The sequence below is a fragment of the Alosa sapidissima genome, chromosome 4 (genome assembly GCF_018492685.1).
Source record: "Alosa sapidissima isolate fAloSap1 chromosome 4, fAloSap1.pri, whole genome shotgun sequence".
NCBI lineage: Eukaryota > Metazoa > Chordata > Actinopteri > Clupeiformes > Clupeidae > Alosa > Alosa sapidissima.
In genome coordinates, this window is record NC_055960.1 from 35,994,497 (window position 1) to 36,011,496 (window position 17,000).

Sequence of the window (17,000 nt, forward strand, 5' to 3'; positions counted from 1 at the left end):
GAGACAAAGACGTGGCCGTCTGATGCTCCTTAGCTGAGCAGTGTGGGGGAAAAAGAAGAGATGCCAAGGCACATCTGCTCTGTCACTATGGTAACAGCGCTTTAGTGTGTGCTTTAAAAAAAAGTCAGAGCCCTTCAGTTGTCACAGCAACACCAGGTCAAAAACGTAACGATGTATCTGCGTCTGTGACTTTAGGCCACTGTGTCCTAATTTGAGACACAATGGATGTGTCCAGTCTGGAAAAAGTTGTGGTCAAACAGATTGTCGGACTGCTAAAGCATTAGATGTCCTTATCCTGGTTCCCTCCCCTCTCATGTTCTTCTTTCACCCCATCCTGTCTCGTGGGGTTAGACATAACCTTGCACCCCACCACACAGAGTTGAAAAGAAGCTTGTTCTTGCTGCCTTTGCTTGATGTGCTGGGGCTTCCGTGGCAGTTGGCCTACGATACTTCTGTGAATTTGAAATCATTTGTTATTGATTTGTAGTCGTACTAATGATGCCATTTCCCAAATATGTTTGGATAGTTGATTAATGCAGTGCTAAGGTGAGCCCCCACCCATCCAAAAAATCCTGACACCTATTGCATTATCCTCCTTCACTGTCACTATTAGCTCATAATGTCTAAGGTATAACTGTGCAGTACTTGTTTCGTTGATTGTTTTGTTGTCTTGTTTGTTGCCTTGTTTGATGTTGCCTGGGTAATAGTGCTTTTGTTAATTAAACATTCCAAACCAAAGGCAGACTCCACCAGCCTGGCCTTATGATCATTATGAGACTCTACTGTAGCCTACATCTGAGGTATAAACACATAATCTACTGAAATGGAAATGACCACCCCTCTTTCCTCCAGCCCAGTCCAGGTCTCCCAAGCCTGGCTGCTCATTCAGTACTGACTCAATGGGAGCTGTCCGGCCCTGGCTCACTACTACATCCAGTGGGTCGGGGATGGCTCTTCTCTACTTGCCTCGGGTCATCGCATCGCCAAGTAGGACAGATTCCACAGCTCAGTGCATGGCTAGGAAAACATCTCCGTCCATAGTCATAAACATCCACAGGCCAACCACAAACAATTGAGGAGGTATCAGTGCTAAAGAGCTTTAGATTAGATCTCCATTGGAACAATGAGCTGAATTATTGTAGCTTGCCTTATATTGCATTGTCATCAAAGTATAATTGCTAACCTTCACATGATTTACAATGATGTCAGACCGTGTTTTCTTGCTGTCTTACACAATGAAGAAGCCAAACGGAGAATAGCAGGATTATGCTCAGCTGTGTAGTTCTTCAATATGAACAAATTATGGCTGCTGTTAGCATGGTATAGGTTTTGTCAGAGTAGAGTTTATAGAGTTTTTTCCCCTTTTCTCTTCAGCAATTTCTAGTCAACGATTCCCGGCTCCCCAGCCAACCTCACATTTCCATTAGAAATACCTAATTGTCCCTGAATTCTGAATTATGAGTGACATATTGTTTTTTTTTACCTCATCTTGTACCTTTCATCTGTTTCATGTAGTTATCTTTCTGTGCCAAAGTCTAGTGAAATGCATGCATTGTTGTGATCTTTCATGATAAACTGTCAGTTAAAATGACCCCTAGTAGATCTGGTATGGTACCTTGAGGTACCTACTGTAGGGCAACAGAATTGTTTGCGGCTTAGAATGGCCAAGTGAAGAAGAGTGGGGTCACTTGGTGCTGTTTGCCAGGAGGCTCTTGTGCCCAGGGGTGCTTGATTTCATGATCCATTCACGCATACTCACACACACACACACACACACAAACACACTCCCTCGCATTCCCTCTTACACTCACCCACACTTGAACTTGATTTTCACTTCAAGCAGTTCAGACTGTGAATGGTATTGTCTTGAATTGAGTAATCAAGTGGAGAAGACTTGATACTTACAAAGAGTTGCAGTAGGGCAACAAGGAGAGAACATGGGAAATGTGCTTGTTTTCCTTTTCTTTGTCTAACAGATAGCAACACCATGCGGCGGTCACATATTATTCCGCTACACCGTACATCTACTCATTAAATGCATGAGACCATAACACACTGTATACTGTGTGTGCTTACCCTTGGCCTACAGACTTGCAGAGGCAGAATGATCGGGATTCACTGCTCACACATGACATTAAATATTACTATATATGTCATCCAGAGTTGATGGTCATTTGTCTTTTAATAAAGAACATGAGCTCATTCAGTGTTTTGTACAATAGCTTTATTGTTATCACTTGGAATGCATATACAATGTCATTCACGCTAAATAGCCATGGCCACCAAATACACAAACATGGACTCTGACTTGTTCACATTATATTAACACACAGACAGTAGAACAACAACAGTGTCATACGTTTCAGTATATATATCTTAGAATTTTTTAATATATTTTGAAAAATCTGAGACATGCATTTCTTGTTTTGCATTTATTTTCTCTCATGTGATAAGGAATTCCAGAGATGTATTTAGTCCTGAGTAGGACACAAAGCAAGTGAACGTAATCGATTTTATCCATTTTAACCCATTTTAAACTTTTCCTGGCTTACTGACAGTAAATCTCTCACTCTCTCTATCTGCAAGATTTGAGCATTTTAACGTGCAGTGGCAATGCTTCAGAGAAAGAAACACGAAGCCTTAATCAGACTCAAACACTGTAAACAAAGGACTGTATGAAAACCTTGGTGCCGTGGTGATGATATCTCAACCAAGTGATACAACTTAACGTATTTAGAGAGTATTGAGTCTTTAGAGAGTGAAAGATCAAAGGTTTTTTTAGAGTATGTGACATAAATGTTTCTAATATAAAGTGACATTAATTTGGCTGTCATAGGAAAATATATAAAATATTCAGAATCTATCTATGTTATATAATTTATATAATAAATAATATTATATATATATATATATAAGTGCTTCGTTTTCAAATAGAGATCACTTAATAGAATTTATTTGATATCATCTGCAAAACAACAGGCATATTAGTAACATCAACAGCATAACATCATGCACTTTGTCAGAATTATTAAGATTAAAAATGTATACAAATGTGGACCACAGTTTGTTCCCCCCACAACAGTGCAAACCCATCTGTCCTTCACAAAAGGTCAGTGACAAAACACAGGCAAAGAAAAAAGAACAGAGCACTCATCTATAGTCTATTTATGGACAAAACTAAACAAAACTCAGATATACTTACATTGTATATTTTAGCAAGTGTGACCATTTTGCTTACATAGCATGGGGCCATTTTTTACACCACTTCAGTAAACAGCATAAGGTATAATAAGGTATAATGTAAACTACATCATGCCATCTTCATGAGCTTTTTGCAATATCTAAGAAATATGAGACCTTGGACATGTTCAACCCCTGTTGTCTGAAAAATATACTATTTCTGCTTTTAATCAGCGTGTAAGGAATGAACCAAATAAAAACAACAAACCCCAATGGCTGTTAGTGTCAACATAAACGAACCTGCTTTATTAGCGCCTTCACGTGGCACTGGCTTTGACTCTGAGGATTTCTGATGAATTGGCTTCTGAAAATGCTGAATCATTAGTGACATAATTAAATTCCTTAATGAGACATGCCCTTGGAAGTGACACAGACCTGCGGGCTGTTCACTCACATCTGGTTGGAGTATGAGGTGGGCCCTCCCACCTGGCTGTAGTCTGACGGCTGGCCCAGGTCACCTTGGCTGCTGAAGCCCACTGGTTGGTTGTAGCCAAGTGGTTGGCTGAAGCCGTCGCCTGTGCTGTAGGGAGGCTGGTTGTAGGGTGGCTGGTTGTAGGGAGGCTGGTTGTAGGGCGGCTGGTTGTAGGGAGGCTGGTTGTAGGCCGGCTGGTTGAAGCCAGTGGACTGTTTTTCCAAGGTACCCCCTGGATACCCCCGTGGGCCACCCTTGTGCCAGCCAGTCTCTTTGAAGACGAACCAGATGTTGCCTGCCCACAGCACAAAGTTCAAGTAACCAAAGACCTGTGAAGGAGAACTTGCATGAGAACTTGCATGAGATCAAAACTTGATGAGATGAGTGTGTGTGTGTGTGGGGGTGTGTGTGTGTGTGCGTGCGTGCGTGCGTGCGTGCGTGCGTGTGTGTGTGTGTCTGCCTGTCTTTGGACTCACCACAGACGTGTTGAGACCAGACCAGATGGGGCCGTAAATAGAGCCACACTTGTTGCCCTGGACTTTACAGGCGGACATCAGCAGGACCACCTCATCCGGGTCCGTGGCCACCTTGACGTCCGAGAGACCTTTAGCCCAAGCTGAGGAGCTGACCAGCCACATGAAGGAGAACACCACGGTCACAATGAAGTCCTGAAGGGAGGAAGCAGAGACATCCACATCAGTGGTTCTCAAAGTGTGGGGCGGGCCCCCTAGTGGGGAATAGAGACATGACAGGTGGGGTGAGAAGAACAAGAGGAGATTAGTTTTTTTTGTGCCTATCTTTAACAATGCCTTTCTTTTTTGACAAGGAAGATCATAGATTCAAAACAAAATAGCCACACACCAACATAGGAGTCATAAACAGACAGACATATGAATTAAAACATCATCAGATCCTGCGGGCCGAGACGGGAAATATAACGTGGAACCAAAAAGCCAAAATAATAGCCTATTTTAACGTTACCATTTTGCCGGGGTGATGGGGTCAGGTGGGCTTGGATATTCCCCACCTCCAAAGTGGGCCATGACAGAAAAAGTTTGAGAACCACATATATGATATATGATCTACATTAACGAATGCATTTCATTTAGCTGTCGCTGTTAACCATGAAGGCTGACGTCATTAGAAGGTATAAGTATAAGTAAGTAGTATAAGTATATAAGTATAAGTATATATACTCTTTTGATCCCTTAAGGGAAATTTGGTCTCTGCAATTATCCCAATCCGTGAATTAGTGAAACACACTCAGCACACAGTGAACACACAGTGAGGTGAAGCACACACTAATCCCGGCGCAGTGAGCTGCCTGCAACAACAGCGGCGCTCGGGGAGCAGTGAGGGGTTAGGTGCCTTGCTCAAGGGCACTTCAGCCACTTTCTACTGGTCGGGGCACTTTCTACAAGTCCGAAGCGCTAACCAGTAGGCTACGGCTGCCCCAGGTATAACAAACGAAATGATAAACTTTATTTGTTTAGCACCTTTTCAAAACATGGTTTAAAAAATCCTTTACAGGTTTGTACTTACAACGAGAGGTCCCCTGTTGTTCTCTCTGTACTTGTTTTGATAGAAGATGTAAACGACCGTGGCCAACAGAGAGTAGAGGAAGGAAAACACTGCAATGGTGACGAAGAACTGGGCAGAGGAAGAGAAGTCCCCCACAAGGTACAGCCTCTCCTGCGCTCGCCCCTCACACACAGGGGCCTCGAAAGACACCTGGTGCAATCTGACAGAAATAGCAGAGATTTAGTTCATCAAAATATAGCTGGCTGATGAAGCAGTCTGAAATATTGACTATATTGAAGTGCTGAGGACCTTGGGCAAGAGATACTTTATATACTAAACATATTATACTCTCCTTACTGACATAAGGAAAACCATAACTTCATCTAGCACCCACTATGACCGTGTGCCTGCAGACACATTCTCCATGCCACCTTGTGATTTAAAAATTCTGCAGGCTACAACTCAGCACAAACGAAATCAAGTGCTGGAGTGCTGAACAGTTTCTATTTTATCTGGTATTCTTAAGATTTGATTCTCTAGTGAAATGTCCAGTGAATTCCTTCCACATACACACAGCATGCCGTTGCTCAGCTCTGGAGAACGTGACACAAGAGCACAACAAGAACCTGCACACACCCTTTCTGAACACACACACCCTTTCTGCACACACACACCCTTTCTGAACACACACACCCTTTCTAAACACACCCTTTCTGAACACACCCTTTCTGCACACACACACCCTTTCTGAACACACACACCCTTTCTGCACACATCCTTTCTGAACACACACACCCTTTCTGCACACACACACCCTTTCTGCACACACACACCCTTTCTGCACACACACACCCTTTCTGAACACACCCCCTTTCTGCATGGGGCAAAAGCTGCATGCCCAGCTCAAGGTGGTAAACAATGGTGCATGTTCAAAACCAAGCGCACTCTGATGAACTCTGTTGTCCGTCTCCATTTTATCTTCCAGTTCATAAGCTGGTCAAAGGCCAATCAGAAAAACAAAGGCCTTTGCTTAGCAGGGGTGAGATAGGGAAGTGCATAAGTCATAAACACATACAAATTTAAAGAGACCAGACTATTGAACTAAATGACATACTTGTGATAACTCAATGGCATAATTACCACTTTTTAACTTATTCCTTAGCCTTAGGATTTATGTCACTTATTTCAGTTAGCCCCCATAATTGTGTCACTTAACTATCGTTACAAACTAGACCATATGCAACCCTAATTTCTGCAGGAAACATGCTTGTAAAGGCTTGTCAGGCTTTAAGAAAAGAAGACAGAGATTTTGAATTATTTCGCCAACTATTCCTGGGCTCCTCTTGGGGTTTTGTGAAGGGAAGGTCATATTGTCTGGGTTATTGTGCAGACTCCGCACTGTCTGGGAGTATGGTGTAGTCTCATATTCAACGTACGTGTTTGGGAGTATGGTGTAGTCTCATATTCAACGTATGTGTCTTTCAATGTGCAAACACGTGGAAATATACGCAAAACTCCTCTGTGAGGAATAGAACCGTTTCAATGAGACAATGTGTCCCGTCCCATCCTCATGCCACAGAATCAGCAGACATAGCAGCCTATGGATGTTTCCTCACAGCCTGTCAGCTGGACGTGCAGAGTAGGATTAGCCTTTTGAGCAATTAGCAATGTGATTGGGAAAATACACTCAGTTCAGTCCATCACTTCAGTTTGTCTGACGATAGAAAAAAAGACTTTACTAACAGAGGGCATTTTGGACTGATCAGATATCTAGTGACCACTTGAAATTTGTACTGTTTCTTGAAGATGGTCATGACAACACTGATCAAAAATGCAATGAAAAGATAATCAGATTAGGACTGTACATTTCTAAAAAGTAACCTCCAGTAGTATAACAAATACATTAAACATTAAACAAATACAAACTGTATGTATGTAAGTAAGTAAAGTAAGTAAAGTTTATTTATGTTTGTACAGTATATGTATGTATGTATGTATGTATGTATGTATTTATGTATGTATGTATGTGTGTGTGTTTATGTATGTATGTGTGTGTGTGTGTTCACCAATGTATGTATGTACAGTATGTATGTATGTACAGTATGTATGTAATGTATGTATGTATGTATGTATGTATGTATGTATGGGCACATGGATGAATATATGTAGTCTAAGATATTTTGTGCAGTTCAATATGACCCACAAACAGGCCACACCCCTATGGTTTATTTGGCCCCATCAGAGGAGTGGCATGGTGATTAGAGTGGCATGGTGATTAGAGTGGCATGGTGATTAGAGGAGTGGCATGGTGATTAGAGGAGTGGCATGGTGATTAGAGGAGTGGCATGGTGATTAGAGTGGCATGGTGAATGGAGCAGTCGTACCTGAAAGGGTAACCAAAGTTGATGCCAATGCTGAGGTTGCTGTCCGCCTTATTGATGCAGTCAACGCTAACCCGCAGCTGACCAGAGTAGCCGCCGCATGTTGCGAAGGCAAAGATGGCAAAAAGCTGAGAGGAAAGAACAACAAAACAACAAAACAACAGACAACAGAAGTGTAGAGTTAGTGACCGGCAGACACGAACGCTTATCTGATGGGTAGAGTTAATGAGTGGCAGACACAACGCTTATCTGATGGGTAGAGTTAGTGACCGGCAGACACAACGCTTATCTGATGGGTAGAGTTAGTGAGTGGCAGACTAACGGTTATCTGATGGGTAGAGTTAGTGAGTGGCAGACTAACGGTTATCTGATGGGTAGAGTTAGTGAGTGGCAGACTAACGGTTATCTGATGGGTAAAGTTAGTGAGTGGCAGACACTACCGGTTATCTGATGGGTAGAGTTAGTGACCGGCAGACACGAACGCTTATCTGATGGGTAGAGTTAGTGAGTGGCAGACGGTTATCTGATGGGTGATGTACTTCTGTTCATCTCAGTAGAGTATTTTGGACTCTAAACAGGCACATGGGGGGGCGTTATGGAGCAACTGGCTACAGTACCCGTACCATGTTCAGGCACAGGGTATATAACATGACTACGTAAACATGTATGTAAACAGTTCCCTGTGGGCACATAGACCCGAACATGTATGTAACATGACCATGTAAACATTAGCATAATGATTAACTCAGTGATTTTAGGCGTATACAGTACTTTCCATAATGCCTGTTTTTTTTTACTTTGCTTATTCACTGTGAGTCTAGCAGATGTAATGAAGCACAGAGGTCGCAACTGGACAATCTGAAGGCTTTTTTAAAACACTAGATATGAATGAGTAATATTTGATTATGAGCATATGGCTGATCATCAATTTGGAGTCAGATGCATCAGAGCTTCTGACATTGTAAGTTTCATTTACTTTAAGAGGCTCCCTTTCACCTGTGAAATAAGGACAAGTACAGCAAGTTAATCCCGCAGGGTGGGCCAATTACAGAACTCTATGTAAGGGAGAACGGCCGCCGAGGTGTCCTGTTATACAGAATTAATGGACGAGGGCGAGAGGCTAAGAACTGCCTCGGTCCAAGGCCACAGTGGGCCTCAACACATTGATATTTCTCAGAATTGGTCATAGTGGTGGACAGACACATATACGCGCACACACACACACACACACACACACACACACACACACACACACACACACACACACACACACACACACATGATAATAAGCATAGAGGACAGCCACTGTGAGAGTCTAAATTGTGGCTCTAGAACACATTATCCCAACAGTGAGAGGACAGAGGGAGCAACAAGAGTCCTTATATTACTCTGATGATGAAATGGCTTTTCAGTCTGCTGTTAAGCAGCCAAAGATGGAAAAAGTGCACATTGCCCAAATGCAAAACTCTCTGTGTGAGATTACTTTTTAAAAGAACAATTCCGATGAGATTTTACTTATGGGATCCTGTAAATGGACTTCTCTCAGTCTCAATCGCTGCTCCATAATCATTTAAACGCCATATGCTGTGTCTTCATCATCCATTTCTAGAACATTCTCTCAGGAACATTATGGACCCATGATGCTGTCAAACAAAGGCTCAATAGAGCAGGCTGCGGGCCCAGGACAGCAAATTACTGCTGAGGTCAGTGAGCGTATTCCCTTCTCTTAGACAAATTCCTGGATATTATGCACTAGATGCTATCAAGAAAACAAAACAAATCCTTGGCATAACTCAAGTGTACACGAGTGGAAAACCGTTTCTGCTTGGTTACCCAGAAAGTGCCCCCTGACATGATACAACCTTAAAACCTGGAGAAAAGGACTTTGGGTTTCTGCAGGTCACAAGATATGTGGCACAAAAGAAGGGGCTACTGACTGACCATTAGATGCTGAGAGTGCTGCTGCTGGGACAATGGGCTCATCCGCTGTCTCACGTGGGAACTGGTCCCAGGGACGCCACCATCATGGACTCAGAGTTCACACCAAGTGTTGAGAGCATTGCTGAGGCTGACTCACAACACGCCTGCTCTCCAGCTTTGCTCATTCACAATTACTTAAGTGTGAAACACCCAACATATCACTTATTTATACAGTCTATGGTTGTATTTAACTCTTAAATTCTCCTCACAAAGTCAACTCAAGTCAAGTCAGTTTTATTTTTAAAGCGAAGGGGAGTTCTTTGCCCCTCGCCCTCGTCCATGAATTCCGTATAAAAGGACACCTCGGCGGCTGTTATCCCTTACACAATCGTTTATATTACTTATGTAGGCTATATGACTACTTTATGCTGTTCATTGGTAATGATAATGTTTATTGTTATTATTGTATAAGTCACTTTGGACAAAAGTATCTGCCAAGAACCATAGCTATAAGCATGACCACAGCAGACCAAAAAACAATCACTCCTTGAGTCACAACGAAGAATGTGAATTTGAATCTGAAATTGAAACTTTTGTAATACACATATTGCAAAATTATTGCAGACTATCTACATTTTAACACTATTTGTCAACAACATTTGTCAAATAAATATAGCATTAATTACATACACTAATATACTATATGAAATATAGTAAAATACATATACCTATACTATACTCTCTGTTTGCGAGTCACATGGATGTCAAGTGCAAGGATCTATAAGGATCTTGCCTCCTTTTTTGTGAAGAAATGAACTGACAGCTTGACAACTACTGTAGATTCCAGGTGTGTCTGAGTGAGCCAGGTGTGTCTCAGAGAGCCTACCGGAAGACCCTAGATGGTGCTGAGTAGAGCAACAGATCAAAGTTGGATTGCTTGCATCTACTCTGCTATACGAAGGGAAGTGTGTGAAACAAATCTGGTGCAGGAAGAAAAGGTGGGAAGCTGTCTGGTGGTTATTACTAAACCATTTGGAAACATTTACATCCTCAACAACAACAACAACAGACACAACAAATGTGTTTTTGTGAGAGTTTTAGTGTCTACTGTCATTAAACACCAAATGTGAACTAGCACAATGCATACATGTCTAGCCAGAGTGGTGCCTGGCACAATGCAAGAACAAATAAGTAGTTTTCACTATCAACATGTCATTTGTCTCCCTTCTCATTAAGGTGTATAAGGACTCTTGTCAAGTAATGATTTGTATCCTCTTACAGTTATGCATCTACTGCAGCATCTTCAGCAAAGTGCAGCACTAAAAATATGTTGTCGGTACAGTAAGTGGTGTTTGTTTTACAGACATGGAATGTTATTCAATAGAAGTGATTTTTTGTTGGTTGTGATGTATGATGATCACAATAAATACAATGACTACAGCAACTCGTAACAACATGAACAGAAACCAAGATCAATCACTTATCACTTGACAAACATCTGATGATCTATTTGAAAGGAGCAAATGAGGAACTTACCGGAGCAAATATGACCATACACATTTAGGCAAAGAGAAATCTCCAGCTCCACTACAAACCAGGCTTCACAGTAGCTCTCTCTGTCATGCTAGTCCTAGGAGGAGAGAAGGATGCTCCCTACAGCCAGACCAGGGTAATGTGATACGTCTACTATTCTCTCTCTCTCTCTCTCTCCTTCTCCTCCTCCCTCACTTGTGGAGTAAATAAAGAATGAATGGGATCCATGCAGAGGAAGGAAGGAAAACGAGAAGAAGATATGGCAGCCTGTACTTCCGTGGCTCTGTGGTCAAGTGGCCACCAGCCCAGTGAGGAAAGCCAGTCCAGCTGTGTCCTGATGGTGTCCTATCACCCCTGACACACACACACACACACACATCATCCCATCTGTGTTATACAAACATGTGCTCTACTGTACTTCATATGACTGTAATATGCTGCAGGTCACATGGCTTTTTATCAGACCACAAGTCAGTGCAATACACCAAACTAACATATAGAGGTACGAGACAATACATAACAGTGACAGCGATATGTGGTGCATAGGAGTGCCAACAATAGGCTAATCATATAGGCTGCGTACATAATAAAGAGCAACTTCTTCCTCATTCATTTGGTAGAATGCATATGTAATTTCTCAATAAATGGTCTACTTTAATGGTCTACATCTAACTCCAGATGACCAAATAAGTCATTTGAATAGCCTAATCAGACGAATAGCCTGCTGTCTAACTCAGCGCTTAAAGTGAGGTGCACACAATATCTATGGTGCACACAATGCCACAGTGTTGGGTTTGATACCTAGGAAGTGCACACACTGATGGGGCTGTCTCCTGTGTGTTGTTTGGATAATACCATAGATATATGGATAATACTACCTCCCACACTGGAAGTAAATGTGCTCCACATGAGATACTTTCAATGTCTTTGGTTTGTTTCATCAATGTAATGTAGCCTAATGTCTTGTAATGGTAAGCATTTGTGACCATAAAGATCAGAAAGCAACCAAGTAAATAAACAAAAAAACAGGAAACATCTCTGAATTTTGGAAAATTTAATTAATTTGACCCTATAGAGCACTCCATATATTATAGACCTGAAAATGGTCACCTCTTTGCACCAAACCACCACATATATACAAATATGTATCACAATATGTCATTGTGTTGCATCTCTAGCACTCAATATAACACCATTTTAGATAAATCATATTTATCATATTTATCATATTCAATTTTAGATAAATCATTACTTTCTAAAGCTTCCACCTCTGAGTGCAAGGCAATTTTTCATAAAGCCCACTTTATGGTGTCATACCAAGGACTGTTACACCACACCAATAAACATGCCACAAGCTACAGATTTCTACTTAATATAGTATAGTGACTAGGGATGTAACGATATGAAAATTTAACCTCACGCTTATAGTGATGAAAATGATCACGGTTTTCGGTATTATCGCGGTATAAAAAGACGCGAAGTGGCCACATGATACAGTACACGTTTTGCGGTGAAAATGTTCCACCTTTTAAAATCAGGTGTAGCCTAATCCGAATCGCAGTTAAATCCATCAATTAGAGAATAGAATCAGTAGGGTACCAGTTTTTTTCATTGTACCAGGCCTACTGTATGTCAAAAGCAGGCTCGGATGAAGCTGGGAAGGATTAAACACACGGTTTCCACACCGTGGTAATCAACTGCGATAATTATGATATTTGAAATGAAAACGGTAATTGTTATCGTCAACATTTTTATCGCGGTTTACCATTATACCGCTAATCGTTACATCCCTAATAGTGACTATGGCCTAATGGCTAATGGAAGCTCTTCATTAGCTACAGATCATGCTCTCTATGTGTGGGAAATGGCATGCACCTCTGCAATTACAGCTTTTACCTCACCTTAAGTCACATAACCTGTCAGGAAATGCAAAACAAAACACTTTAAAACATCATGCTTTACCCAATTACTAAGCCACTGATGTTACTTTGTGTGAGGTGGAGGTATTTTTGCCAGAATCTCATAAAGTTAGACAGTTAGCCAACATACATGCTGCTTTTAATGAGACACTAAATATACTGCACCCCTGGCCCTAACATAGACAAACTGAATGAACTGGACAGGTGGAACTCATAACACTGTTCTTAAATACACTATAATTACAGACACAGAAGTTTATATAAAAAAAAAAACAATCCTTGCGAGTATGTACACACTGAATGAGCAACATTCATCAAACTATGTCTCCGTTCCACTGAATCAAAAATGAAATGCCTGCCTCTCCTCCTTGTGCCCTTCAACACTGGCGTGGCTTGGCACAGGTGGCTTGGCACAGGTGCACCCCCACAGCACTAGTCGCATTATCTGCCTGGCGACGCCCACAGCCTACAGGTGGTGTTTTGTCTTCAGGTAATGATCCTCTTTAGTCATGCTGCCTCCTCCTTGTCTCAGAGCGGGATGTTGCACTGGCCTCTATGCCTTTCATCAGCTCCGAGAGTGAAGCCGAGTACAGTCGGAGTCCACAACCCCCAACACACACACACACACACACACTTCCGCAGGGCCGGCCCTGAGGTGTTCTCGTGGGGCCACAGTGGATTGTCTAAGCTGGAGGTGAGAACCGGGGTCTACTATTGTGAAGACTAAAAGCTAAAAGTGCCGCGCTGATGTAACCCTCTGTAACCGATACTGCCAGTGTTGGGAAGTAAACACACACACACACACATATGCACACACACACACACACCCACACACACACACACACACACACACACACACACGCATGCACACACGCACGCACAAAACCCAGCACCTGAACTTTCTCATTAATGAGATCACTAGTGCAAATGGTAGATGGTGAGACCTGTAGGCCACATGTGGGAAGAAGTGTGGGAAACATTAACACGTCCTTCCCTATCCAGGATCAGACAGCAACAGAGTAAAACAGAACTGCACTTCCGCAAGCATCTAGCATAAAAGAGTAAAACAACAACATCTATGTGAATGCACCTTCTCAAAAGGACTTGCTCAGTACCAAACAGACAACACACACTGTGCCACTAACACTGTGGCTCTGGAGAGGGGAGTCTAACACAACTGAAGCTTTGAACTAACAATTTGTTACCAAGTTGTTTTGTACCTCATAGAGACAAGGCCTTAAATTAAACACACGTCATAATGGCTTAGCATAGCCAGTGATTTCATCTTTCAGTCATTACTCGGCTTATTCTGAGTGGACAGACAGCCAGCCAGACAGACAGACAGACAGACAGACAGACAGATCTCTGAGAACTCCACCGCACTGCTGTCAGTGCCACCCACGCAAGGCTTCAAGTTCCTGCTCCTGACGATTCCCTCACTGATGTGCCAATCACCAGTCACCATGGAGATCAGAAGAAGACACTGTCAGGTTGTTTATGTATACCCTACCTTGTAACTCCAAGGTGTCAGGTTTACTGGAAAGGCATCCTAAAAAGTTACCATCATTAACTTCAAAAGTAAAACCCAACGGAGGTGGTTTGACAGCCACAGCTTCATGTTGCTATTCCCTGTGATTAGGATGATTCTCTCTCTTTTTTAGGATGATGTTAATAAAAAGGTGAAAGACAACACACACTGTTGTCATAAAGAGATAAACACACAATCAAGGGCTACTTCCACAATGTTTTTTTTTTGTACAACATTCTTTTAATTATTCTGTTTTATGCCATTTACTTTCTTTCAACTGTGCTTTTTTCTTTTGATCATTTTAACACACTGAATAGCCTCTGTGCAGGAAATGTCCTGTACTGTAAATCTCTATACTGTAAATGTCTATACTGTAAATCTCTATACTGTAAATGTCCTGTACTGTAAATAAAGTTGTGTTGTCTTGTCTTGGGATTCTACTTTTCTCCTAAAGCACTGTGGGAGTTTTGCTGAGATTTGGTTTCCCTGGCAGTCCTGGACTACTGTAGATAAGCTCATTCATTTATTCTGAATCACATGTCCATGTGCACATCTCCACACAGACACACGTACTGTATACCTAGTGTACACACACATCCACAGACACACGTATACCTAGTGTACACACACATCCACAGACACACGTACTGTATACCTAGTGTACACACACATACACAGACACACGCATACCTATTGTAACACATCCACATCCACAAATTCCACTGGGCCCCCCACTGTCGACTTCAAGGCAGCGCTGCCTGGAAGCCACTAGGGTTAGGCAAGGGTTAGGGTTAGGGTTAGGTATGACAGTGCTGCCTTGAAGTCGATGGTGGGGGTCCAAAAGACCATCAAGCGAGAGTTACAAAAAAGGCAAAGAAAATGACTAACTAAATAAATAAATAAACAGCTTTCACTGTCAATTTTACAGTGTTGCTATGGAAACACTAGTCTTGCAAAGCAGGATTATAATCCTCTCTTCCAAACCACTACACCGAAAACTGAGACTACTTAAATGGTGAATTTTTAATAATAGATACGATCCAGTTTGCAAGATAACAGAATTGTCAAACTACTAGTGTGTGGCATATCTGAGCTTTAGCCACAGGCTACAGCACATAAAACAGTGATGCTATCAGATTCTATTGGATGACACAAATTAAACCGGGAAGATTACATTCCCTCCCTGAGCTTTCCTTACATCACAAAAAGGGAACTATTTTTTTCTTTCCTGGTGGCTACAAGAGGCAGATAATCTGAGATCCCCAGTGACACTAGACCTTTCAACCATTAACAGCTGCACAAACCCCTCCCTGATGTAAAAATCACTCTCCATTACAAGCATTTATGAGGGTCAGCAGTGACTTAATCACCTTCAGCAGGGGAGTTTTGAACATTTTAACAAAAGATTCCGTTGCGCAAAAATTCAGTGAATCGAGATATTCTGTAGAACATTCATTCTACATCATTCTTATCACTATTTACCTACTGAAGGGTAAATATTTCACAGCAACAGTATGCAGAATGATAATGAGTTCTGAGTACCCGTATGCTTTTTTTTGTGAGTAGCTTAATCATCTTCAGATTAATTTCAGTGGTCTACTGATTGCTCTCACAGGCTGTCCAACAAATTCATGACATGCGCCCCCTGTTTGTCTGTAAATACTCATGTGGCTTCCATACAGGATACCAGCACACTGAGTATTGTCACTAACAGCCAATTCAGGAAAACACAACATCCCAAAGTGTCACTGCTGCACATGCATGTCTGGCGCTGTGTCCTGTCAGCTCTCTGCTCCTGGAAGGCTGCGTCAGCTCTGTCACTAGCCAGATGTGTCTCTCGTCAGGCGGACTCCGGCCGCCGCTGGGAACCCTGACAGGAGCCCGTCCTGGACGCTGCTGGTCTCTGGGGCTACTCTCCCTCACCCCGTGTCTGTCTTTAATGAGTTCTCGGTCTGTCTAGCAGGTATCATGGGCCGGCAGAGCCAGACAGACTCAAAGGGAAAGAGAGAGAGAGAGAGAGAGAGAGAGAGGAGAGCCAAGTCTGACTTTACACTCAACGACCCCCCTTGTGGCAGGTGGCTTGTCTAGACTGCCACACACACCTACACACACACACAAACACACACACACACACACACACACACACACACACACTCACACACACACACACACACACACACACACACAGTGATTCACACATTCACTTTCATCTATTACTTTAACGGCTGGAATTACCCTCCTGTGAGGATAGACCACACTCGCATGAAATAAAACTGGAGAAATGTGAGCACACAGTGACACTAACACTTATAACTACTGGTTTGATACACACAGCACATTTATGACTCCTGGTTTGACCATACACACACAGCACACTTATGACTTCTGGTTTGACCATATACACACACACAGCACATTTATGACTCCTGGTTTGACCATATACACACACACAGCACATTTATGACTCCTGGTTTGACCATATACACACACACAGCACATTTATGACTGCTGGTTTGACCATACACACACACACAGCACATTTATGA

General features: G+C 42.3%; 1 protein-coding gene across 2 annotated transcripts in view; it reads right to left on the minus strand.

The window, feature by feature from the left end:
- Nucleotides 1–2,228: 2,228 nt before the first annotated feature.
- The window catches only part of LOC121707840 (synaptoporin), a 28,780-nt gene continuing 14,008 nt past the window's right edge, over nucleotides 2,229–17,000 (minus strand). The window contains exons 1-5 of one of the 2 annotated variants that reach the window (XM_042090686.1): nucleotides 11,011–11,097; nucleotides 7,558–7,682; nucleotides 5,195–5,393; nucleotides 4,129–4,320; nucleotides 2,229–3,981 (exon numbers count right to left, since the gene is read on the minus strand). In XM_042090686.1, coding sequence (XP_041946620.1) covers nucleotides 3,631–3,981; nucleotides 4,129–4,320; nucleotides 5,195–5,393; nucleotides 7,558–7,682; nucleotides 11,011–11,034 — 891 coding nt within the window. In that variant the 5' untranslated portion in view covers nucleotides 11,035–11,097 and the 3' untranslated portion in view covers nucleotides 2,229–3,630. Of the gene's footprint in view, nucleotides 3,982–4,128; nucleotides 4,321–5,194; nucleotides 5,394–7,557; nucleotides 7,683–11,010; nucleotides 11,098–17,000 lie in introns of those variants that run through there. The other variant, XM_042090685.1, reaches the window with a different exon arrangement.